The 25,637-nt window shown below is 43.5% G+C and overlaps 1 protein-coding gene across 2 annotated transcripts in view; it reads left to right on the forward strand.

The window, feature by feature from the left end:
• Positions 1-25,637, forward strand: part of MON2 (MON2 regulator of endosome-to-Golgi trafficking) — a 1,036,128-nt gene that overhangs the window by 225,895 nt on the left and 784,596 nt on the right. For both annotated transcript variants that reach the window (XM_085653355.1, XM_085653354.1), the window contains exon 7: positions 23,385-23,510. In XM_085653355.1, the coding sequence (XP_085509481.1) occupies positions 23,385-23,510 (126 nt within the window). The remainder of the gene's footprint in view (positions 1-23,384; positions 23,511-25,637) is intronic.

Consider the following 25,637-nt stretch of genomic DNA (forward strand, 5'->3'; position numbering starts at 1 on the left):
AACAGATGATACAGTTCCACTTATCCAGTTCTCGCCTGTGTGAGCACAATTTGCATTATCATAACAACATATATGGTACCTTGATAGGTCAGTCATGTTCAATAAACAAGTAGACTGCTATACTAAACAAAATCTCTCTGAATACTTTTAGTTTAAAAGGATGTTTTATATATAATTTTATACAAGGCAACTTTTCAAATAAAATGACTGCAAAAATTCAACAAATGTTTTGAACTAGCAATTTGATTGATCTTGTGCAATTGCTACCATCTAAAGTAAAACACCTGCAGAAATCTCATTCAGCATACACCAAATTACAAAACAAGCTGTGTATCGAAGATAGCAGTACGAATAAACGTTTGGATACAATTCTATTCGATTAATAGCTTTATTCAGCAGATTAAAAAACAGCCTGAAAAGTAAAAACATAATATCACCAATTAAAAATATACAGACATGAAAACACACTAATATCGAGTTATTGGATCCACATAATAACGATTCGGAAAGTTTGCATGTAAACACTATAACTCAGATGGCTGCTGACGAAAAAACACCCGCTAATCATATAGAAGAACTAAGTGAGTTACAAAATCAAGTTCATGAAAATATTACAACTCTTCGAAAGACTCAAAACAGTCCTATGATTCCAACAATTTCAACCACTATGGCTTTTAATCAGGATGATTCTTTTCAACCGTATTTAAGTAAGAGAAGAATGAAAAAAACTGCAGAAACTGAACGAAAATCTTAAACCACAAAATAAAAAATAGTACATCTGTATCAGAAATTCAGTAAACTTATTCCAGTTTCTTGACAAATGTAAAACAGAATAAATAACAACACCTAACAGAAAGCTGGTCTGTTTGAAGGGTTACAAGATCGGTTCACTCTTAGAAGCCTCCGTCAACATCTACAATAAAATGTAGTTGAGAATTTCATTCTAAGTCATTTCAAAATAATGGACAGGAAGCACTGCACAGGGTCTCTAACTCACAAGACATGATGGGTGAAATGGGGATCACACCAATACAGAAAACATTCAACATAATGCAGAACAGGTGTTCAAGCAAAAGGATCTGCCTCTGGCCACCACTGACATGCTCAGCGTAGACAGTGACATACACTCTAAGATAAATTTCTCTATTAAAAATTCAGCAAGCTGTGGTTTTAATAATCGTATACTAACTCAAATATCAAGTGGCGTGGCTAGGATAATTAAATCAGTAAGTAATCCTAAGAGACACTGCTCAAATGGATTCAGCACTGAAGATCAGGAGAACGTGCGTAGACGTATGGAAAACCCTAAAGGTTTTCCATAGGTCTAGCTTTAAATTCTAGCTTTGAATTTCGAAGACCTAGTGCAAAACAAAAACCACAAATAATACCGCACTCTTTTTGTAAGCCTGAAACTGAACATAGGATATGCTCAAACAAATCAGGAACAGATATTATCAATCACTCCTTTCAAATTGACTTTTGCCCAACTTACGATTCTGAAGCTATCTATGATATTTTAAACCATCAGAATACATTGAAGATTGTTCAACACGTCAAAGATTTAGATCAAACAGACTCACATGATTTAAAAATGGTTCAATTCATAGAAGATCAAGCTACAAGTATAGAGTTCACTCATTGAAGCTGGAGCTCCCAAAGTACTTCTGAAACAATAATGAATCATAGTAATACTTTAGCAAAGTGGTTTATTATTCTTAAAGCAGTTGAGCTTAAAAAATACCCACACTTCCTCAAAGCTACATGCAAACACAGTCTATGTTCCATAAAGAATGCATCATTTATTCAACTTTAATTATTTAAAGAGTCAGATAACCTAGTACCCAACGAGTTTGATAAACTTATGATCGCTGCTAATGAGGAGCCTAACTCGAGGAAGAACATATGTCCCTCCGTTCAAAACTACAAATGCAATGGATCTTATACTATAAAACAATTTCCTGTAACTAAGTACTTCTGACATAGACCATCATACTGCAGGTCCTCCTACAGATCAGCTAAGGATTTGCTCATGGAACCGCTCAGACATAGAACGCCAACTGAGTAAAAATGATATTGAACTTAGGCTCTTTTAAAATACCTTTCATATTATTTGTCTGCAAGAGACATGAAAAATTGAAAACATCAAACTGCAGAACTACTTTAGTTTGGACTCTCCAGCAACTAAAGGCCAAATGGATAGGCTTAGTGGTAGTCTTTCGGTATGTAAGAGAGATTTAACTTATACATGATTCATTACAGAACTGCTGTGATCTTAAAAATATATATTAGCTGTCAGAATAAAGTTCTGTAGTAAATATCAGTCCATCTTATGTGTACATTTTTCCAAAACGAGCAGGAAACAGTGAACAGCTTCCACTAATACTTGATCAACTTGAAGCTTTAAGCAGTCTAATGAGTAATACACCTGTGCTAATACTAGTGGAAGTTGAATAAATATCTACTACTCTCAGATGAAGTGATTGATAATTAAGACACCACAGACCTCAGCTACAACATCCTAGCAGCCATCGTGATTGGCAAAAACATAATTAGTATGGCAAACTGATAAGTATTTCAATACATGATTTTAGCATTTTAATGGGAGACATATAAATGACCAACCAGCTCAATTTACATTTAAGGCAGCAGGCAAAACTATTCTCGATTACTCATTTTTGCATATTCCTTAAGTCCACAAACTCCTTGACTAGAAAATAATTAACAAGACGGAAAGTGATCATCACCCACAGTAAATCATACTTTAATGTAAAATAAAATAAACGGCATCAGAATCGTGAAGGTTAGTAGATATAATGGCAGTGATAAAAGGGAAAACATTGTCTGGAACATCCTATTCGACACCAAGATTTTAAAATTATGAATAAAGAATTTATCACCAAATGTAATTAATTTACTCTCAGTGGAGACTATGAGTCTACTTTTAAGCATGTGGACATTTCTTATTGAACTAATGTATCATTTTCTTTCTTGCACATTTACTTCAAGTCACAGGGATCAGAAAAAAAACAATTTCTTTAACTATTCAAACTAGACTGAAAAGCCTACAGGAAAAAACAACTGCAACTAGTGAAAGACTCTGAGTCTGCAATGAGAAATAAGTGCCTAAAAAAATCTTTAAAATATGTTTAAAAATGACATTGCTCAAATGTAAATATCCAACCAAGAATCTGTGTGGACCGGTCTTATGTAAACTATAATCACAAGAAATGCATAACAATTCTGGTCCGTAACAGGCTTTGGCATAAATGTGGATAAAAAAAGTTGTGATTGCCATATAACTTATTCAAGCTAGAAGGGCTATCTATCCAATCTGTACAACAACTCAAACTCAACATCTACATTAATTGAGAGTGATACATCAAGTTTTTTAGACACAGACAAAGTTTTACTATCTTTAATAATCTGTCTGGTGACCGTGTGTTGAATCAACACTCTGTTGCAATTTTAAAACTCACTGCAGAGCGTTGGAACATACTGCTGACCTCTATTGTTAATACAGTCATACATTGATTTTTGTTTTGCAGAACATCTCCTTTCATACCTGGAAGATAATTTAGAAAGGGCAAACGTGATAACTTTCTATCAAACTGGCTTCAGGGGTAACCTCTCCACTTAGGACAATATCATTGCAATATCTCTCTTGGCTCAAAAAGGAATTTTATCAAAGTCTAGGTACTTTTGTGCTTGCTTCATAGAATATTCCACCACTCTTAATAAGGTGGATGGATACTGGATTTGCTCTAAAATAAACAGCTGTGGTTTGTATCCAAGTTTATTACATTTATCGATCAAATTTTACAGCGACATATGGGTCAGAGTAAAACTATGTGAGGGAAAGGGGCTCAGGCGAAAAACATTCACTCGCAATCGCTTAAAACAAGGGTGCTTTTTTTTTTACTATTTATGCAGCTGATCTACCAGCTGCATGTTGTTTTCAATGGGTGGTTTTGACACCCATGGGTGACGTGATTTGGATTTTGGTTGGAGTTGTCATTTTTATTCATTAGTGCAAGTAACAGGGTGTGATAATCCCACATTGGAGCGTAAAGGAGCACATAACACCTAAAAGTGGGGAAGTTGACCATTGGAATTCACATGTGCACCAGCCCTTCTTGCTGTATATTCACGTGTTGCGGTGTAATGGAATCAAGATCATGGTGTAAAATTGCATGATCATGTTATATTATGAGAAGGATTGCCTTGTTTGTAGATGGTTCACGGTGGAGGCTTTTTTTATAGAATGTTTATAGATGTGTTTTAAAAGATGTATAGGTGCTGACTATACAGCATTTATTTATTTATTTATGACATTTATTGAGCGCGAACGAATACCCGTAGGCGTCTCGGCGCTAGACTATAGCAGCTATCTCTCCCAAGGAATGGAAACATCGGAGGATAATAAACAATTTTACTGGTTAAACAGCCAGGTTTTCAGTTTCTTCCGAAACTGAGAGAGTGATGGACTGGTTCTAATATGTTGTGGTAAAGTATTCCATATTTTAGGAGCCGCAACTGAAAAGCGGCGGTCACCCCAGGAGACTGTTTTGGAGCGTGGAACCACTAGTTGTTTAAGAGTTATGGATCGAAGCTGTCTGGCCGGTCGATAGAGGGTAAGCTGGTCCTTAAGAGGTCGTGGTCCTTGATGGTGAAGTGCCTTGTAAACTATACAAAGTGATTTAAACTTGATCCTGTTCTGGATCGTCAACCAATGGTATGTCCTGATGGTGTCAGAGATGGGGGCAAACTTAGGTGTTCTCGACAGCAGACGTGCTGCTGCGTTCTGTATTGTCTGCAGTTTTTTTGTTACTCTGATTTGGGCATTTAAAAAGAGTGCATTGCAGTAGTCTAAGGATGAAAGTACTAAGGAACTGACCAGTGTTTTAGCAGCAGCATCCGGTAGAAAAGGAATAATTTTCCTTATTATTCTAAGTTTATGATGGGCTGTGGCTGCTACTTTGTTAGCGTGTGCCATGAAATTAAGATGATCATCAAAAATTACTCCCAAATTCCTGACCTTAGGGGTCGGGCTAGGAGGGGTACCAAAGGCTGGTGGCCACCAGGATGCAGGCCAAATTGGAGAGAGGGATCCAAAAATGACCACCTCCGTTTTATCGGAGTTAAGCTTCAGGCAGTTGCCTGACATCCACTCGCCGATCGCCCTCATTCCATTTTGGAAGCGCTCTGCCACTTCCCGCCCGTCACCTTTAATGGCCAACACCAGTTGCGTGTCATCAGCATATGAGGTTAGGCTCATCCCGTATGCTTTGATTACACATGCAAGGTCCGACACATAGATGTTAAATAGTGTCGGACTAAGGGAGGAGCCTTGAGGAACCCCACACGGAAGTGACAGCTTGGTCGATTGATATGGCCCCAGTGCGACCACCTGCGTTCTATCGGCCAGGAAGGAAGAAAGCAGGTCTCTCGCAGTGTGGTAAATGCCCATCCTTCCGACACGGTCCACCAAGATCTTGTGGTCGACCGTGTCGAAGGCTGCCGAAAGATCTAACAATACCAGTAATGCTGTCCCTCCTTGGTCCCGGATAATTCTGATGTCGTCTGCTGCCTTGATGAGGGCGGTTTCCGTACCGTGATACTTACGGAAACCAAACTGTGTGTCGTCCAGTAGCTGATGTTTCTCTATGTGCTCTGATAGCTGCTGGTTCATGGCTTTTTCCGCCACTTTAGCTAGGAAAGGGAGGCTTGCTATGGGTCTATAATTCTTGAGTTCCTCCTTATCCACACTAGGTTTCTTCAGCAGGGGTTTAACCAGTGTGTTTTTTAAGGAATCTGGATAAGTCCCAGAACTCAATATTATATTGCAAATTAGAGTGATGACCGGAGCAATCGTGTCCATCACCATAGAGAAAACTGAAGAAGGACACGGGTCCAGAGCTGATCCGGATTTAATAGACGTAATGATGATTTTTGTTTGATCCGTAGTAAGAGCTTTAAAACTGGACAAGATGTTTCCTGAGGACATGTGAGAGGGGGAGGCTCTGGTGATGTTAATTTTTGAGGTAAAAGCTTGGTATATGTCATTGACCTTGGAGAAAAAGAATTCAGATAGCGCGTCGCAGAGTAATTGTGACGGGGACGGATTTAGATCTGGTGCATTACCAGATAAGGTTTTAGTAATGTCATACAGTTGCCTACTAGAATTTTTGGCATTTTCAATATGTTCCGAAAAAAATGTTTTTTTTAGCTGCAACAATCATAGTTTTGTAAGTGGCCAATGATTCTTTATATTTGATCTTGCTTTCGGTGTCGTAGGTTCTACGTCATTGCCTTTCCCTATTCCTACTTAATTGTTTTTGGGTTCTTAGTTCCTCTGTGTACCAAGGGGCGGTCGGTGTGCTTCTGTTCCTAGAGTGGAGTTTAGTGAGTGCTAGTTGATTCGTGGCATCACCAAGCCATTCATGGAATTGACGAGTGGCGGTATTGGGATCATTGGATAGATCTGGGCAAGTTTTGTCCAGTAATATTTTTAGTTCAATTTGGTTTAAATTCTTCCATACTTTAAAGGAGTCTGGCTTAGTAGATGTGACCTTCTTCCTCAGTGATTCCTTGATTGTTAGGCCGCTGAATATGGCAAAGTGGTCCGTCCATGACATTGGTAGAATGTTTAATATATGCAGGCCCTCAACGTTAGAAAAAATGCCATCCAGCGTATGTCCTGCCTGGTGGGTGGGAGAGGTAACCAGCTGTCTGAGGCCCATTATTTCTAGATCTGATGTGAGGGCGATGGTGTCCCTATCACTTGCTTGTTCTAAGTGGAAATTCATGTCACCCATAATGGTCGTAGACTCTTCGGTGGCTATCGATTCAGTAATCGCGCTTAAGTTAGTCAAGAAAGCTGCTCTTGTCCTAGGGGGACGGTATAGGAGGACTCCCTTAAAGTTAAAAAGGGCTGTGAACTTTATGTTAAAGTGCATGGCTTCACATGATGTAGCAGGAATAGGTGATGTTCGGACCTCGAACCGATCTCTTGTTATAATGGCCAGACCCCCTCCCTTTTTGCCAACCCTGTCCTGTCGATAGCCTTTGTAGCCGGGAGGGACTGCAATTACTAAATCGGGGGCTGATGCATCATCAGTCCATGTTTCGGTGATATAAAGGGCATCTAAGTTGTTATCGGTAATGAGGTCCGCTATTTCTTGGCTATGTTTGCCCAGTGACCGCGCGTTAATAAGGGCCATAGAAATTACCAATTCATTGACGTCACTTTGCAGTTTAGGGAGAGTCTTCGTATTGTTAATATAAATCGTACTGTTACAGTGGGGGCAAATCAGGTTGGCAAATCAGGTTGGCAACCATAGGTATTTGTAATAGGTCATGTTTGGTGCATCGAGAGGAGGGGGTTGGTTGAAGCTTCATCAGGGCCATACGGGAGTAGGTTGACTTATGATGTAAGGGAGCCGGAGCAGAGTTCCTGGCCCTGGGCACGGGCCAGGCGCGGACGGGCGCAGACGGGCTTGCCTTTGGCGCGCCTGCTGCGCGGACGAGTGTACATGCCCTTATATCCGGTATGAGGAGGGTGGGAGGCGGCCAGCAGCTGCAGCGCTACCCCTCCCTCACCCAAGATGACCGAAAACCTTCTCCCCAAGTGCCAGGAGCTAGAGATGTGCGCTGGGAATCGGGTTCGAGGGGGCGGAAAGACGTGCAGGTAACTTTCACTTTCAATTAAACACGCATCAAATGCAATAACGATTCTAAAAATATACACAGTATTTAAAAGTTAAGCAAAGCAAAACCCCCGGCTTCCGCCTCAGGGGAGAGAGAACTGTAAAGTCAGCGCGCAGCGCTGTTCGCCAGATTAAATACTCTGGGAGGGCGGGAGGCGGCCAGCAGCTGCAGCGCTACCCCTCCCTCACCCAAGATGGCCTAACCCCTTCTCCCCAAGTGCCAGGAGCTAGAGATGTGCGCTGGGAATCGGGCTCGAGGGGGCGGAAAGACGTGCAGGTAACTTTCACCTTCAATTAAACACGCATCAAATGCAATAACGATTCTAAAAATATACACAGTATTTAAAAGTTAAGCAAAGCAAAACCCCCGGCTTCCGCCTCAGGGGAGAGAGAACTGTAAAGTGATTACATTCTATGTTTTTACTTAGCCTTGAAAAAGTCGCATCTATATACATAACAGAAGCGACGAAACACGTGTTGACTTTGGCTTTCGATCTGGCTTACAAATCTGAAGAGGCCACTAGAGGAAATAAAAGAATCAAGATTCTACTGTGACTTGTGTTTATATGTGCATTGACGTATTACTGCTACTGCTGTCATTTTCCATACGATTTAATTTGAACGTGTGCTGGGGAATCGTAGCTGTAGCAGCTGTACTCCACCACAGTAACAGAGAAGTGTCAAAATTCGCCAATATATCAATACCATTTCTAGCCTATGCTGATGACCTTGTCTTTTTTTTTTAACTACTCAGATGGGCCTACTCGACTTCATGCTTATTACATCAATAAAAATTTCTAAAAAAATATCAAGAAGACAGAGTATGTGGTTCGGCTGTAGAAAGTCAAAATGTACTTGGACCGTAGGTACTTAAATACACATATCAGTATAATGAAAATTGTTCCTAATTATTGTGTTGGAAAGTTTCAATTCTATTAAGGACACGGAGGCGAGGATTATGCTTAAACCCTCTTCGCTTTTTTTTAACTAGCAGCCTTTAATAAAATACATCTGCTTACATTTCTTTTTTTTTTAAAAGAGCGAATAAATAATCTTTAAATTTCTTTAAAAAAAGAAAGCATTGAAACTAAAAGTTCCATGAGTCCTTGGGAGATGTCTTATTCACAACAACCAATAGTAACACATCTGTAGTCCACAGGAGCATCCAATTTGGAACCCCGATTGCCTGTTATAGTCCTTTCTTGATCTCTCTCGTTTCACAAGTCAGGCCTTCATCTATCTCTCACTGGCCCAACTTCGTGCCTTCTGCCCCTATGACCAAAGATAAAAATTCGGGTTGGGTCTATACTTCATGTACAGACATAATTCTTAAAGATCTGCTTGTGAACATCTTCAGTCCAGTCCTAGAGCATAAATTATCAGCGTACATTATCATAAACTCTGTACTTGCGCTCTAGGGAAGGATTCAAAACTGAGAACGCCTTCCTGCCGGGTGGAATAATCCTCGCCTCCATGTATTTAATAGAATTGAAACTTTCCTACACTATAGTTAGGAACAATTTTCATTCTTTGTCAGGACTATGCGAGGATTATGCTGGTTCAAAGCTTCCTCACTACCAAATGAGCCATATCCAGCACTGGCTTGAAGTAAAATCTCTTGAACGTAGAATCTAAGGACCAATCTGCAGCATTCATAATGTCCTCTAGTCTTGCTCCTATCCAGAATGCCTTAGAAGCCATGGCTCCTCTGGTGGAATGTACCCTGAAGGCGGCTAGGTCAATACCTGTTTCCTGCATTGCTCATGGTACCCATCGTGCAATGGTGGGAGAGGAAACTGCTGCATGCGTTTCCTCAGAGCAATCCGGAGTTGTCGCTCACCTGGGGGTTGAAACTCCTCAAACATTTGCTTGTACGCCTTTAGACATTGAACCACCCATAGTTTTGGGGAGTCATGAAAGGCTGGATAGTCCCCATATTGGATTTCGTCCTCCTGCAAATTGTGAATGACATCCCTGAAGGGGAAAATATCCTACCAGTTATATCCAGGGCTCGGACATCTGATAACCGTCTGCAAGAGACTAGGTACAACAGCATTGCAATTTTGGCAGAAAGTTCCTTTTGAGATAAGAGCCTATTTGATTGCCAAGAAAGGAAAAGATTCAGCACCTGGTAGACATCCAAAAGCGCTAAGCCCCTCGCGCAGGAGGGATAAACAGTCTAATTCCCCTGAGGAGTTGACAAACAAAAGAGTGCCCTCCCACTGGCGTGCCATCCACCGAAGAGCGACCTGCAAAGATGGTGGACCTAAAGGTGTTGATGGATCTATACAACAAAACTTCAGTGACCAGATCCGCTAAAAAATTCAAAATATGAACGACATCCGCAACCACGGGATCCAAACCCCTTCGCAGACACCAACCTGTCCAAGCTGATTTGTACCACTTGACCGTGCTGTATGCCCATGCCTCAGAGAGGAGCTCTTCAGGTTGACTCAAAATCCCTGGGATCGACCATCGTCTTCTGTAATCCACCATGCCATCAAGGGAAGGGAGCCCTTCAGTACTAACTGGTGGGGAATCCGATCTGTATTGAGAAGGATGTGAGGATACTGGAGGAGTTGTATTGGAAAATCCCAGGAAAGTTCCAGTAGAACGGAAACCACACTTGAGAACTCCAAATCGGAGTGACCATGAGCACTTTTGCGTGCTGTTGCCGGATCTGGGTCGACGCTTGAGTGATCATAGCGAAAGGGGAAAGGCATATCACTTCTCTCCCCCCAATCCTGCAGGAAGGCATCCGTTGTGGCTGCCAGAGGAGGCGTTCTCCAGCTGAAAAACCGGCACAACTGGTAGTCCAGCTGAGATACAAACAGGTCCACAGAAAACGGACGCCATGTTGCCTGTAACTGTGCAAAGACCCTTGGATCCAGTTTCCAAAGGCTGGAGTCATGCAGGTAACGGGAGTGCCAATCCGCCACCTGGTTGTCCTGGACCAGTAGGTATTCTGCTGTGACTGAGAAACCTGATGATCTAGGAAGTATTGCCAAAAGCTGGTTGCTAGGTCCGAAAGCATTCTGGACCATGTGCCCCCAAGATGGTTGCTGTATCTGACTGCCAACACATTGTCCTTCTTGAGCAATACACAAGAATGAGCCCTGTCCTTCGTCCAGCATCCGACTGCAAACGATCCGGCCAGGGGCTCCAAACAGTTGATGTGCATTTCCTGTGTAGAACACAACTCCGCCCCCTCCCTCCCAGTAAACTCGCCACAACGTGCGTCCCATATGCATCTGCTGGCATCTGACTCTATGATGAGGTCTGGAGCAGATCCCAAGATTGCCCTCTCATTCCATTCCTCCATGTGTGAGAGCCACCATGAAATTTCATCTCGTATCTCATCTGTAAGGCTGACCGTCTGAGAATACGTAAGAGCCTTGTGCAGGTGCGATGCTTTGAGTCGCTGCAAGGCCCGTTAATGCACCGGGCTGGAAAGATGGCCTAAATAGAGGAAGACAGCCGCTCGACTAGGTGGGCAATCTGGCACAGGGAAGTGCGCCGTATTTCGTTTAGAATCTTGGCAACCTTTCGTAATGGCAGGCTGAGAGTGGCAGTCAAAGAGTTGATAGTGAACCTCAAAAATGTTGCTATCTGGGGTGGGATCGGAAGGGATTTATCCTGGTTTATTACAAATCCTAACCCCTCCATGAGGTCTATGGATGCTTGCAGCTAGATCGACAGTTGCTGGGGGCATTGGGTCATGAAGAGCATGTTGTCTAGGCAGACGATGAGGCGGAATCTTTCGCTCGAAGGTGCTCCACCACTGATTTGAGAACCTTGGTGAAGCACCAAGGAGTAGAGGACAGCCCGAAAGGCAGACTAGAAAATTAAAACGCCTGCTGACGCCAAAGAAACTGAAGGAAACGCTGGTGCCGTGGGAAAATGGGGCCGCCAAATACTCGTCCTTGAGGTCGAGATGGACCATCCAATCTGATGGTTGCAGGACATCCATTAGGAGGGGAATACCCTCCATCTTGAAATGCCTGTATGCCAGCCATTCATTGAAACCCCGCAAATTTATCACTGGTCGTTGACCCCTCATCGGCCTTGTACATGAGAAAAATATTGTTAACAAACCCATGGGGATGGATTGAAGTTGGCTGGATAGCTGATTCGGTTAACAGAGCTTGAACCTCGGTGTCTTATCAACACTTCTTCTGTCACAGAAAACTGGATTGTACGGGGTCGTGACACCTGGAAGGGGGTCCCCATAAAATTCTATGTGAAAAACCTGGACAGTCTGTAGGACCCAAGTGTCCATCGCGAGAGCTCGCAAAGCCTCTGGAAAGGACACTAGTCTGCCCCCCATATGTGTACTTGAAGAAGGGGGAACACTCACCAGAATTTGAGTTGGCTGCATGTCATCTGGAGCCTTTCCCACGGAACCGCTATGCCCTGATGGGGTAAAAGATTGCGAAGCTGGATTGGTCCTAGTAACCATTGCCTCGCCTGAATCCTTGTCCTCTGGAGTAGGGTTGGAAAGCAAAGCAGCCGGACTCTTGCAAAATCCGGGAGGGGAACACCTTATTAATGGATGACTGGGCTTTGTTCAATGAAGTGAAAGTATTAACCAACTTTCCGAGTTCTTTGACAAAGGGGTCTCCGAAGAGACCCCCCCCCCCCCTGGGCCATCGCTCCTGTCTAAGATACGGCCAGATCCCCAAGCTTGGGATCCACCTTTATCAGGAGTGTCAGTCTGCGTTCTGTGGATCTGGTACAGTTAGCATTACCAAAAAAGATAACTGCCCTCTCTGCCCATCCCAAAAGAGTCTCTGGGGAAATGGCGGCACCTGAGGGTTTGGTGTCCTCCGCCATATCTAGTATCTTTGTCAAAAGGCCCGCTGCGTCTAGAAGCTTGTCCTGGCAACCCAGATCAATCACTTTTTTAGGGTCCTTCATAATCTTAGTCAGGAATGTCACAATTTTTTAGTCAATTTCAGTCAATTGGGCCACCTTCCCCTCTAAACTGGGCTTAGGATATTCGGCTCTCAAGCAGCTACGCTCGTCATTTTCCAAGGGCTTGCGTAGGCAGTTGGCCACGTACTGTGCTACCTTGTCGCAGAAGACCCATTCTGCGGACCGTGGGTGTTGAATCTGGTCCGGGTCCAGCATTTCAGACTGTGTTGGTCCAAAGGGTACTTCACTGGGAGGGGGGATGGGCGCCGTGGTCTAGATGATCCTGCCTCCTCATCGAGGGTTCTGGAGACACTGGGGGAACGGCTTCTAATTGGGACTCTGGCACTGAAGGAGACCTGGAGGCATGTTTTAAGTTCTCAAAGGCATCCAAGTCTACCCCCACCTCCCGGGGGCGCTTCACTGGCGCAGGTTCCGGATCTAATGGAGCTGGATCTGGTATCGAGGAAGGGTCTGGCACATCTAACTCTGCCTGTGGTCTCTTGGCGCACTCGCACGCAATGAGCTGCCCGAGGCGCTCCTCCATAGGGCCCATCACCTCATCAACTGCCTGATATATTGAGGCATTCACCGCATTATGAAATTCATGGTCCCAGGGGAGATACCTCCAAAGGATCTTCATAGACTTCGTCTATGGGCTCCAGGATATAGGTGTAATTAGATCTTCCCCTTAAAGTAAAATAGGTAAGGGTAATGTTGCCTTTCACTTCAGGTTGCACCCTGCGTGAGGGGGCATTAGGCTGCTTTTGGAAGGTTAAGGGAGCAGTCACAGGGATTTTGAGTGGTCAATGCCGCACCAGAAAATGGTCTATGCCCTGGGAACACTCCCCTTGGTGCCAAAACTATCCAAAAGCGGGATTTATATAGATGCCTGGTAGCATGCTCCCTTAATTTTACTCCTTGCAATTATCGATGTGAAGTACAGACTCTAGGGGGCGTCAGCATGAGAATACAGACCCTGTGTAGGAGCACAGGGTGTCGGCTCCGATACGAGCAAGGGGCAAGTCTTACTTTACAGAACCCAGAGAAGGGGCGTCTCATTCCAAGCAAAGGCTCCGGCAGGCACAGCACCCTGCTCGCATTGGATCCTGTCAGTTTCATAACTGGCAGGAATCGCCCACCCGATTGTGAAGCCCACAGAGTCATCTGGCGGGCGGGGGACCGCACCGCAGCGATCCACCGTAATTGTTGGCCGCGAAGGAGCGGAAAGACGCTCCCACGGCCCGAGACGATATTAGCAAGTTTTGCTGCTAGAAAAGATAACAAATGGACTATTCCATAGAAATAACCATCAAATCAGGTCAATGACATTCACAATACACATAAACAGCAGTAAAAAGGAAAACCCGACTTAACTGCGGGCTGCGAGCAGCGAAGAAAGAATGAGATCACGGTAAAGGAAGGACTATAACAGGCAATTGGGGTTCCGGATTGGCTGCTCCTGTGGACTACAGATGTGTTACTATTGGTTGTTGTGGGAGCCATCTCCCAAGAACTCATGGAACTTTTAGTTTAGAAAAGAATTATAAAGATGATTTCTCCGATCTCTTTTCAAACAGAAATAAAGGCTGCTAGTTAATAAAAGCAAAGAGAGTTTAAGCATAATCCTCGCCTCCAGTCCTGACATGTTAGAATTACCTTGCAATTATTATTGACAAAAATGGCAAAATAGTACATGTATACAACATCTATCAAAAAAAACTCTTCATTAGCAAGCCGAATAAAACAATTCTCTCAGAAGTACTGAGGATGAACAATGGGTCCAACCTAAATGGCCGTATGAGATGAACTGCTTCCAATCCTTACCTATGATTGCCTAATTTAGAAACCTAACAGTATTGGGAAAATCAAATGTCTCCATCTGAACTAGATTAAAAAACTATTCAATTTAAGAAAATTCACTCCTCAAAGCTTTCTGAGACTGGAACTCAGGTTGACTCCTCTGATGGCTGCCATTACAAATAATCAATTAAGTTACTATCTGGATTGTCATTCAGCTGGCAACAACTTTCTAAAGTCAATTACTAAGATTGAGCTGATCAAAGAAAATTCAAAAGTGGTATTGACCGAACAAAGCTCAAGCAAAGTATCATTATCCAACAATATGACTGATTTGAAGAAATTAAGAAAGACGCCACGATCAGCTCACAAATTACTTTTAAAATGAGAAATTAAAAACAATTTGTTTTATAATGGATGTTGAGTAATTCGCAGCATAAAAAAATAATACTTATATCACGGAAACCAAAACCTTGCAGTATTAACCATATTTGTGATATAATATTTCCATTGAAGCAAAGAAAGCCTGCTTGCAATTTAGCTTGTTGTGTCTTCATTTTATGAATGTGATGGATCCTGAAACCAACAGGCAAAAACTGACATTTGTTGACTTTGTATTCTGGATCAAGAGGCACTGGAATATGTATTTTGTTTTTGGCCGGCACTCTTTAACATACATTGGAAATGCCTAAGGTCAATCTTCCGTGGGGGTAAGAATCAGAACAATCTCCAAAGCTATATCTTTTTGCTTTAAGGGCAATTCACCTAAAATGTAAGATATTTTACAACATATTTAGAACTGACTTTAAAATGTTATAAGCCAAAAATAAATAAAATGTTTTATTATTGTCTGAACATACACAAATGTAACTTTTTTGCTGCGTGTTTTTAACATTTGTAAATGGTTTTATTGTAAACTTTAAACAATATTTTTTTCTATCAAAGGCTTAAGACAGCAGAGCTGTCCATTTAAGGTTGTCTGTGGGATTCCACTGTGGGAGTGACTGGTCAGTGGGTCGTACCAGTCTATAATAATAAGTATTTGTGTACTTGTAGGTACATATGTGCTTGTTTAGGTGTACCTCTATGGCAGCTCGTGTGATATTGTGTTTTTATGTTGAAGCCTACCAGACAGCACAGCTGTGTGTTTGCCAAAGACATTTGGACATTCTGAAAGCTTCCCTGGGACTGTATTCTTTCCATTGCTTACAATTTGCTTTGTGTTTTCTAACTCACATTTGCTTTCTATTTGTTGGCTTTATTTGTTTTAAGCTGTCCAGTATGTCTTTGTCCATCTCATAGACCAAAGCCTGTTTGCCTGGATTCTTGTATTCTTCTACAAGTGCTTGCTTTCTGTAAACAGGCCTTTAAATGTTGTTCTTGTCACATTTGCTGTACACAGGAAGCATGGTATTTACTTTTCTATCTCTAACTTCAAAGTTAGAGGATTTATGTGACAGTCTTGCTGGTTACTGGGGATGGGAAAGGAAAGGCTTTTTTCTAGCACATACGTTCCTTTAAGGACAGAGGATCTCAGACTTGTAGACAAGTGCTGTCCACTGACAGGTCACTCCCATAGAGGATCTTATGAGATTCTTTAACCTCTTCTCAGTTAGGAGATATCCATAGAGGTTGTCTTAAATCCACTTGCTTTGAGGGGTTGAATGTGAACAAATCAGTCTGTGTTTTCATCCTTTCAGTATCTTCAGCATTTATTAGTGCCTTTTTGTTATTAAATGTCCCAGAAAGCAAGCTGTAGAGTTCGGAGTTCTCACCTACCTCTGTCAATTCGTTTTATGATGTTGATGGGTGATTGAAGCTTTCATCTGATATTTGGAAATCGTATCTGGGAGAGAGATGGCATTGACTAGGCTATCTTCCCTCCATGAAGGGGACTTTCGTGAGCTATGTTCGTCAAGTAAGCTTTCCCTTTGAATAATCTATCATGTGCCTTAATTCGGTCTATGCAAAATCAATCAATGATTGTATCCAGGTTTCGCTCTTTTCATGGACCTTGTAACCATGAGCTTTTACTTTTGGTCCTTTCACTCTCATTGGCATATAGATTAAACAGCACAGAGTAAAAGATAATTGGTCAATAACAGATGTAGTTAACACCACAGGTGCTTTGTTACAGTAAAATTCATTAGTGGCTGCAGCTGTTGCCTAATTAACAGATGCAGTACAGTACTGTTATGCTCAGGTGCCGTGACAGACACTAATATTGAGTTTCTTAGATGTTAAACCCATAAGAGTTGATCAAAGTGGAATAGCTCTCCAATGCCACAATCTATCCGTTCTCTGTGTACTACAGATGTACCACACCACTTGATATCCACCAATATCATCTTGATATAAACACCTGTATATCCTTGTTGCAACTCAACAGTGTGCTTATTTAATGTCAGTACAAATATGAAAACACTCTTGAAGACGCTCACACTTTGGCTCTCGAACAATTTGGAGATACTTTGAGCGGTCAAGTTGGATATTTTCTAAGTTTGGCATTTAAAATTGTTATTTAAAGATTACAGTCACAGATGCACTACTGTCTGCCTCAGAGATCTTAAGAGGATATCATTGGTAATCGACCAGCAACTATTGTTTGTGTCTTTATTAGCCTTGAGTTTTAAACACCCGGACTCTTCACAGTACAGCTGAGAAATTGCTATGTATCTCTTAGAGGATCACAGCCAGTAGTCCCTGTTGTTCGACCTTCTCCCTATCGACATGGAGCTGAAGCAAGCTTTTCTGGGATTGTTGGCTTTTCTTCTCTCATTCGGTAGCAGAAAATGTGTTTCTCTTCTTAGATTATAATAAGTTTATGTTTTATATGAAAAGCTGGAGGCAAAACATGTTAAGAATTTGTCATCTGCCAATCAAGCTGTGGGGCTCAACTGTGTCACCAAGCACAATCCTTCAGTGTTTTGGAAAACCTCTTGAGCAGGTTAACCCTTGTACCTTATGTAAGAACTAAGCAGTTTCCTGCTGTCCTTTCTTTTCAGCCTTGCATCACTCCTACAGTTATCAAGTTTGCAACTAGACAGAACCCATATATTCTACATATTGACCTAATATAAACCAGTCTTCCACCTATTTTATCTTACCCTGCTCTTGTCCTCTAATTCTCAACAGGCCTATTGACCCTTTTGGATCTAATCTTTTTGGTTCTAAGACCTGATTCACTTTTAAGTTAGAGAAGGTGTAGTAGCAATCGTTTGATGGCAAAGGCCAGGCTATTCTCTGAGTTCATGCCGCAGTTCGTGGAGAATTGTGAGCTGTGCAGCCCTATACTACGATACCCTGTCTGCCACTGCTATTCCCCTATTATACGTGGATTTGTAACATTGATTCTATGCTATTCTGGCAGCGCCACCCTTCTGTAAGTATCCCTGCAGGGTTCCTCCCAGTTTAGTAAAAAAAGCTTTTGGCGGTAGGTGGGTATAGGGGTAATTCGGCAGCTGATGAAGAACTCTGGGAAGAGAGACCATCTTAAGAATAGCTGATTGGTCCAGGAGTGATCGGAGTAGGTCAGACCAGAATAAGATGTCCGCATCTAATCTATCTAACAGGGGTTGAGTGTTGCTATACCAGGCTTTCCGGGGTGACGTTGAACCATAGGTATCTGAACCTACCCACAGGGCGTCTAATGTTTCTGGCCCACACCAGGGCAACCGGTTGCTCCCCAATCACATATGCAGAGAATCTGTAACAGGCGAAGGCCTGACCACTGCATGTCCATCAAGAAGACCAGCATGTCATACGCATAAAGCGTTATGCTATCTTTTATTCCGGTGGCCATTCAAATCCCCAGATTTGCCCGTCAACTGAAATCCATTGCACCAACTTCTCTATCTCCAGTACACAAAGAAGTGGAAAGAAGGGCCATCCTGCCGGGTACCCAGACTAATCTGAAGTATTCTGAAATAACGCTTCCCATCCTGACATGGGTACTAAGATGTGTGTGTAGGAGTCTGAGTATCGATAGAAACTAGGGCCCAGGTTGTATTTCCTTAGGAGGGAAAAGGGATAATCCCAATTTACCGAATCAAAGGCTTTCTCGAAGTCCACTAGGAAGAGTGCCACCAGGCCTTCAAATTTGCCACTCAGAGCTAGGTCATTAATTACTATATTATGAAGGTGTCACCCGTCCCGGCATAAAAACGGCATAAAACTGGATTGGTCTCGTGACATGAGTGTGTTTATAACTGTAGTAAGGTGGTTTGCCAGGGCCTTCACCAGTATTTTGGCCTTTACATTCAGTAGGGAGATCAGGCTGTATGACGAACACCGCTCCGGCTGTCACCCACCTTTGTGAATAACCACTATCTCAGCTGAAGAGAGATCCACTAGTAGATCCCTGTAGTGCCACATTTGTCAGCATGGCTGCTAGCTGAGAGACTCTTGTGGTGGTATGGGTTTGAAAAACCTCCCCAGGATACCCATTGGGTCTATTGTCCTAAGGCCTCATTGATTTTGCCCTTAGTGAGAGGTTCCTCTAGAGAGGTTCACTCGGTAGGTAGAGCTCAGGCTCCTGGTGGGAAAGTCCCCGAGAAATATAGCCATGTAATCTCCTGACAGTTGTCTCTCCTCTGAGTATAGTTTCGTGTAGTAGGAGGCAAACTCCTCAGCTATGGCCTCGTCTCCCCTCAGAGGGGGTCCGTCCTCCACTTCAATGAGTGCTATCAGGTTTCATTGTGTCCTATTTGAGCATAGCCAGTGTAGGGTGCTGCTCGCTTTATTACTCTACTGCTAGATGCATCTTATTGTCACTCTCCATGCCTGTTTGGCTTTGTCTAGTTGTGTTTGCCTACATGTCTCCTGAGTATAGAGGAGGTTGCAGTGAGTGGTTAACTACGGCAACACCATCAATTGATGTTTGAACTAGAGGATGCGAAATTGTAAATCTCTGATTGTTTCCTGCTTCCTTTTCCTCGCCTGATAGCTAATGAGTTCACCTCGCAGGGTGGCTTTGAACGGCTCCCAAAGGATATCAGGAGAGGTCACAGAGTTAGTATTGATTCGGAAGAAGGATTCTATAGAGACGATTAATTGACATTTATGGTCTGGATTTGCTAGCGACCATGGATCCAAGTGCTACCCTGCTTGTTTTGTTGTGGGTCCTATTCTCCAATCAGGTTATAAGGGTAAGTGATCAGAGAGTCAACGGTCAGGATCTGACTTTCTTCTACTCAGTGGATATCCGAGCTTGACGTGAGGAAATATTCCAGTCGGGAAAAAGTTTCATAAGCCTTTGAATAAAAGGAATATTTCCCTCCTGTGTAGGTGTAGTGCCCGCCATGGGTGCATGAGCACCAGGGTGGCCATGAACCTTTCTGAGGAGTTGCCACCGCTGTGGGAGTTCCCCCTCCTACTTGATCATTCCCATTCCAAATCCACTACCCTGTTAAAGTGGAGACTGATCAGTCTTTGTCCAGAGGGGACTGTGCTAGCAATTCCCGCACCGTTTCTAAGAGATTCTCATTAGGGGTAGGGGGGGCATATATCTATAGTACCATAATGGAGTCCCGTGTAGCAACCTGGTCACTCCCAAATATCTATCTTGTGGGTCTTACCAGATCCCTTCACAAAACAGGCATGAAACCCCCTTGAAAAGCCCATCCGAGCATGGAAGGGGCAGTGGTTGTGCATGAGGAGGGTTTCTTGGAGGAGCAGGCTGTCCGGTTTAGGCCGTTTTGCCGCTCTCAGGTCTTCCTCACGTTTAATCGGGAGTCCAATTAAGTTCAAATAAAGCACTTTCACCAGGCCTTCTTCAGCTCAAAGGGTCATGGGCATAGCAATATGGACTGGGCGGGGCCTGGGAGGAGAAGGGTCCTCTGGAGCAGGACTGTTGTGATTCCCTGACATTAGTTGGTGTGACAGAAGATAGATTTTGGGCAATATTGAATATTTACCTTGTCTAATAATGAGTTGATATGAAAGTTACATGAAATTCATTACAAGTTTCTTCCCCCCCAAAACAGTCAAGCCACTGAAAAGTAGTTTTGTCAATAAAAGCAAGCAGCATCGGTATGGGTGTTTATCTGGAGAATTTTACACTTGTGAGTGAAAAGCTTGATTCTTGTAATCCGATTTCCCTGTCACAGGGTCTCCCCCAAAATCCATAAATAGCAGACAATCCATGCGCAAATGCAGGATTCATGAAACGCCATTAATTAAAAATATTTTCACAAACAAAACATGCCTTTAAAAGACTACATTGTCAATGTAGATTTGCTTTTTTTGGTTTTAGAAAGGATATCCAATTAGCCAAATTTACAAAGCTATGCACCATCGTATCAGACATTGTTATGACCCAAAATATGGTAATTGTAGTCTCTAATAGGCTAGCCACAAATAATGCTAATTAAACATTGCTCTTTTGAGGAGCACCAGAGGCTGCCAGACTTTTCATCATCTTGTGCACGGTCAGCGACCCAGTTAATTTTGAAGGAACTACTCCCTTTATCGCCTTTTCACCAAAACCCTTTGCAGCAATGAATCACTTTTGCTGATAGAACTCCTCGGTAGCTCTAGAGAAGATTGAACATCGACTATGCACGTCTAGGTTCTAACTTTCTCACTGGCATTGGTGCCCAGCCTCACAGAGTTTTACGATGGACTGGAGGATCCCTTTTAGCACTCATGGCACTTGATGTAGAAACTGACACCTATGATGAAAAACCACCAGATGCTGATAGGGAAGCTGACATTCTTGGCTGACTGGATGCAGAGAGGGAGCACTTGTGACTCCTGTTTGAGGGTCCTCAAAGAGATGTAGACCTCTTCACATCAGGAGCCAAAAATAAGCCAAAGAACACCTCCCTCCTTAGGCCGAGGCTAATTCCCTCTCTATCCCTGAGGTGCATGTACGTAATTTCCATGCAGATTTTGCATCTTGTCATGGAGTAGGAATCTGGGAGACAAATAACACAAACATAGTTTTTGTCCTTCTAGGACTGCTTTCCTCTGCACGGGGAGCACCGCTCAATAATAGCCAGCATGGTGCTCAAAGGAAAAAGGTGAGAAGAGAAATAATACAGGAAAAAGGTTCTCACTGCAAAAAACTCAAAGAAAATCACAAAAGACATCAGATGATGATGCTAACCTTCACTCGACAAAAACACAAACAGCCATGAATAGTAAATAATGTTAGGTAATCCTTCCCTGATGACCCAGAAAAAGGCAAACTGCCTCATTGGGCCTGGCTGCCTTAAGAGTTCCTGAAAAATGATGTGTCTAATTATCAAGTGTGTGCTGTTATAGTCTACATTGTCACGGACTTTGGGGTTTTATAAAGGGTGCATGCAGTACAGTAGTATTTTCAGCCAAATATGTTTTACTGTCAATTAACTAACTGAAAACGATTTTTTTAAATTGTGTTCTAGGGATCCCTCATGTCAGTGAAGGTATTCAACTGTTAATAAATAACTGAGAGAATCCCATGACAGAAAATAATAAGAAGATAAATTTAAAGTTCTGACATTGATATTTTGTTTGTGATGCTCAACATTAGCAGAAATAAAGGTTTCTGAACAGTAGTAGAGGGCAGGAGAGAGTGAGAGCCTCCCTCCCCACAGCCACAACAGACAAGACACGAAAAAATCACTGAGCCGGAAGGGCAGACTCTCGGAGGGGATGCCTTTATGGGAAGGGTACCAGGTATCCCAGGTGACCTGCCTGAAGGAATTTTGCTCATGGTACACCATTGGAATCTCCAAGTTGGGAGATGTGATGCAGGGTACATCTTTGAAATCATTCCCCAAATTGAAAGTGGAATTTGAAATCCACTGCAGTCCGTTCTTGCAGTACCTCCAATTACACCATGCATTGACACCTTACGTGGGAGTCCTGGTAAAACCATTGACCACCGGCCACCTAGACAATAAATTACTGGGGGACAACCTAGGTCGCCAAAAGATTTCACAACTTTACAGAACCCTTTTGCCCATCACTTCTGACACATTCCTGAAACTCTGGGATGTCCCGGGAATCGTATCAAGGCCCATTTGAAGAGGAGGGCTTGAAGGAAGCACTCGCTTTACCATGAGAGGTGGCAATTGCAACACAGTTAAGGCTCATTCAGGTGCATTATCTCCTTCGCACATACTGGAAAAGATGCAGGTTGTGGATGCAGGGACTGGTGCCCTCCCCGAGATGTCTCAGAAGGAGGGAGAAGACGTGCTACATACAGTGTGGTCTTGTGGGGCGTTGACCTCCTTTTGGGAGGGGGACGCTTTCTATAATTGGAAAAGTGATGGACTAGCGTATCCTGAGAGACCTGAAGCTAGTGGTACTGCATATACAGGCAGACTTAGACTTTAACAGATACAAGATGACCCAGCTCTGGATTTCTCTAATGGTTGTCAAAAGAGCGCGAAACACTGGAAAGATGGAACACCCCCCCCCCCCCCCCCACCACTTTGGAGGGGTGGTAAAAAGGACTAGGCTCCAGCATGAGTTTAGAGGGCCTGATATATATGGCTAGAGGCTACCTGCACAAACATCTGAAGATTTTATGAGACTGGGTCCAATATAGGGGAATCCTTCTGGAATCCAACATGACTCAATAATAGTCCATGGATGACTAAATCATGACTTCGTTTGATCCCAGCACAGGAAACTGGCTTGGAATCGAAGGTAGGCAAGAGGGGGGAAGATAAGTAGGAAGAGGGACTGTTATTGCGTGAATTCTGTGCAGTGGATTACTGCATCTGAGAATGCTAAGTTTGTGATTTTGACTATAGAGAAAATATAATAAAATGTTTTCCAAAAATAAAAAATCCACCTTGTGACTAAAAAAATATAAAATTCACTTTTTCTTGTGTTCTTATTATTTCTGTTGCTTTATTTTGATTTCTTAAGCATTTTTTTGAGTTGATAATTTTATGGGCATATGTGTATCTATATTTTGAAAATGTTAAAGAAAGTACACGATTGTCATAGATTTGTCTTTTCTTTTTCTAGGACCTATGTCAGTTGGTTAATGCTGATGCCCCATATTGGCTTGTTGGGATGACTGAAATGACCAGGACTTTTGGACTTGAATTACTTGAATCTGTCCTAAATGACTTTCCCCAAGTTTTCCTGCAGGTATTTTGCTAGTAATCATATACTGTACTTACTTTGAGGCACCTTGGCCTTAGAGCAGCAAATAAGGAAGAGAGCTAATTTGAGAAGAGAAAAATAGATGTTATGTTCGAGGCATATGAGCTGCAGATTACACACTTTTGCATAGATCGCCATCTGGTGTTGGGCCCGGATGTTTGCAGTTTGTTTTTCCTTTTGGAAAGTCTTTGGAAGTCACGAGGTCGGTGACTCCTCCTTTGGTTCGTATTGCGCATGGGCTTCGGCTCCAGCCTCAGATTGTTTTTTTCCGCCAGCGGGCTCGGATGTGATACTTCGCGCTCCGGTTCCGAACTTTTCCAGTTCAACGATCGACGCAAAATCCTCGTTCATCGGTATTCTTCAGATACAAATCTTCTTAATCACCTTCTCTTCGACACTTCTTCGATTCCAGTCGTCGACGGCGGCATTCGGGCCTATTCTGGCTCCGGTCTCGGCTGATGGAAAGAACTCCTTTCAAGAAGTGCCCTCGATGTGGGTCCAAATTCCCCCACACCGATCTTCATGAAGTGTGCAACCTCTGCCTCTCCCCTGAACACGAGGCTCGAGACTGTCCCGCCTGCAAGTCTTTTAGATCGAAAAAGACTATTCAAGATCGAAGGGCCAGACGCAACATGGCACACTCCTCGACCTCCGTTCCAGTCAACATCTTCGGGGACGACGTCGAAGCTCCGGGACAGCAGCACACCGAAGAAGAAGACGACCTCGTCAGTGCTTCCGAAGCCGACGAGTCCGATGTGGAGGACATCACCCCGGCGCAGAGGGTCGTGAGTACTATACCCCCTCCCGCGCCAACACCCAAAAAGGCTTCGGTCACGCCTTCGCCTCCGAGCCTAGGCAAAACCAAAGACACTGCTTCTAACACCCCACCTTCGGGTCCGGTGAAGAAGCCTAATAAGCCTTCCGGCGGCTCGGGCTCGAGCCAGCCTGCCAGAGGTGCCGAAAAACACCCTTCGGCACCGAAGAAGAGATCGGCCTCTACCTCCACACTGAGCTCCGCACCAAAGCCCTCGGTGTCAAAACCCGGCCTCTCGGTGCCGACCAAACATCATAAGGCCCTCGGCACCGACACTCCCGTGCCGAAGCCTGTCTTGGCACCGAACAAAAAATCGGAGGTTCCAAAGAAGCACGGCACAGACAAGCCTAAAAAGCCGTCGGCCCCGAAAACGTCGGCACCGACCGAACAACCAGTGTCGCAAGAACTATTCACACCGGATCCTTTGCAAGAGACACTTACCAAGGATCCAAAAACTGGACATTTGGCACTGTCTTAAAAAAAGAGACATTTGGACAAACCAGCTCCACTTCCACCTCCAAAGGTGCTACCTTCCCTTTCAGAGTGCCTTCCCCACCTCCTCCACCCTCTCCACCTCCGCCCCCTCCACCTTCTCCACCCCTACCTCATCGCTCTCCGACCCCGTCTCCAGACCATGATGATCAGGGGGACCCATACTACGACCCAGCAGATGTGCCACAAGACCCCACCCCTACTGGATCCCCAGACCCATGGTGTGATTATAACAATCCAGACATCCCAGATGTCCCACAAGATGACCTTTATCCATCCAGGCCATCCCCACCAGAAGACTTGTTAGGTTTTCACCACCTACTTCAGAGGGCGGCACATTATCACGGGGTAGAGCTACATACTGACCTAGTAGAGGAAGATTTCCTCCTAGACACCTTTGATACTGCACATAGGTCTACTGCTATACTACCTATGCTCAAAGGGGTAATAAAACATGCGCCAGAGTTTTTTAAAGACCCAGTCAGGGCTAGGGTCCTAAACCCACGCATAGAGAAAAAATATAAAGCTGCCCCCACAGATCCTGCCTACATCAAAGAACCTGCACCACTGGATTCCCTAGTGGTATTCAAGGCTAGGAAGAGATCAAATTCCCAGGCGTCAGGCGAAGCACCACCACCTGACAAAGAGTCCAAGCTCCTGGACGCGTCAGGAAAACGCACTGCGTCACAGGCTGCCAATATATGGCGTATCGCCAACACTCAAGCGCTATTTGCCAGATACGACAGAGCGCATTATGATGAGCTAGAAACCATCATGCACCATCTCCCAGAAAAGTACAAAAATAG

Source organism: Triturus cristatus, chromosome 4_1, assembly GCF_964204655.1.
Source record: "Triturus cristatus chromosome 4_1, aTriCri1.1, whole genome shotgun sequence".
Classification (NCBI taxonomy): domain Eukaryota; kingdom Metazoa; phylum Chordata; class Amphibia; order Caudata; family Salamandridae; genus Triturus; species Triturus cristatus.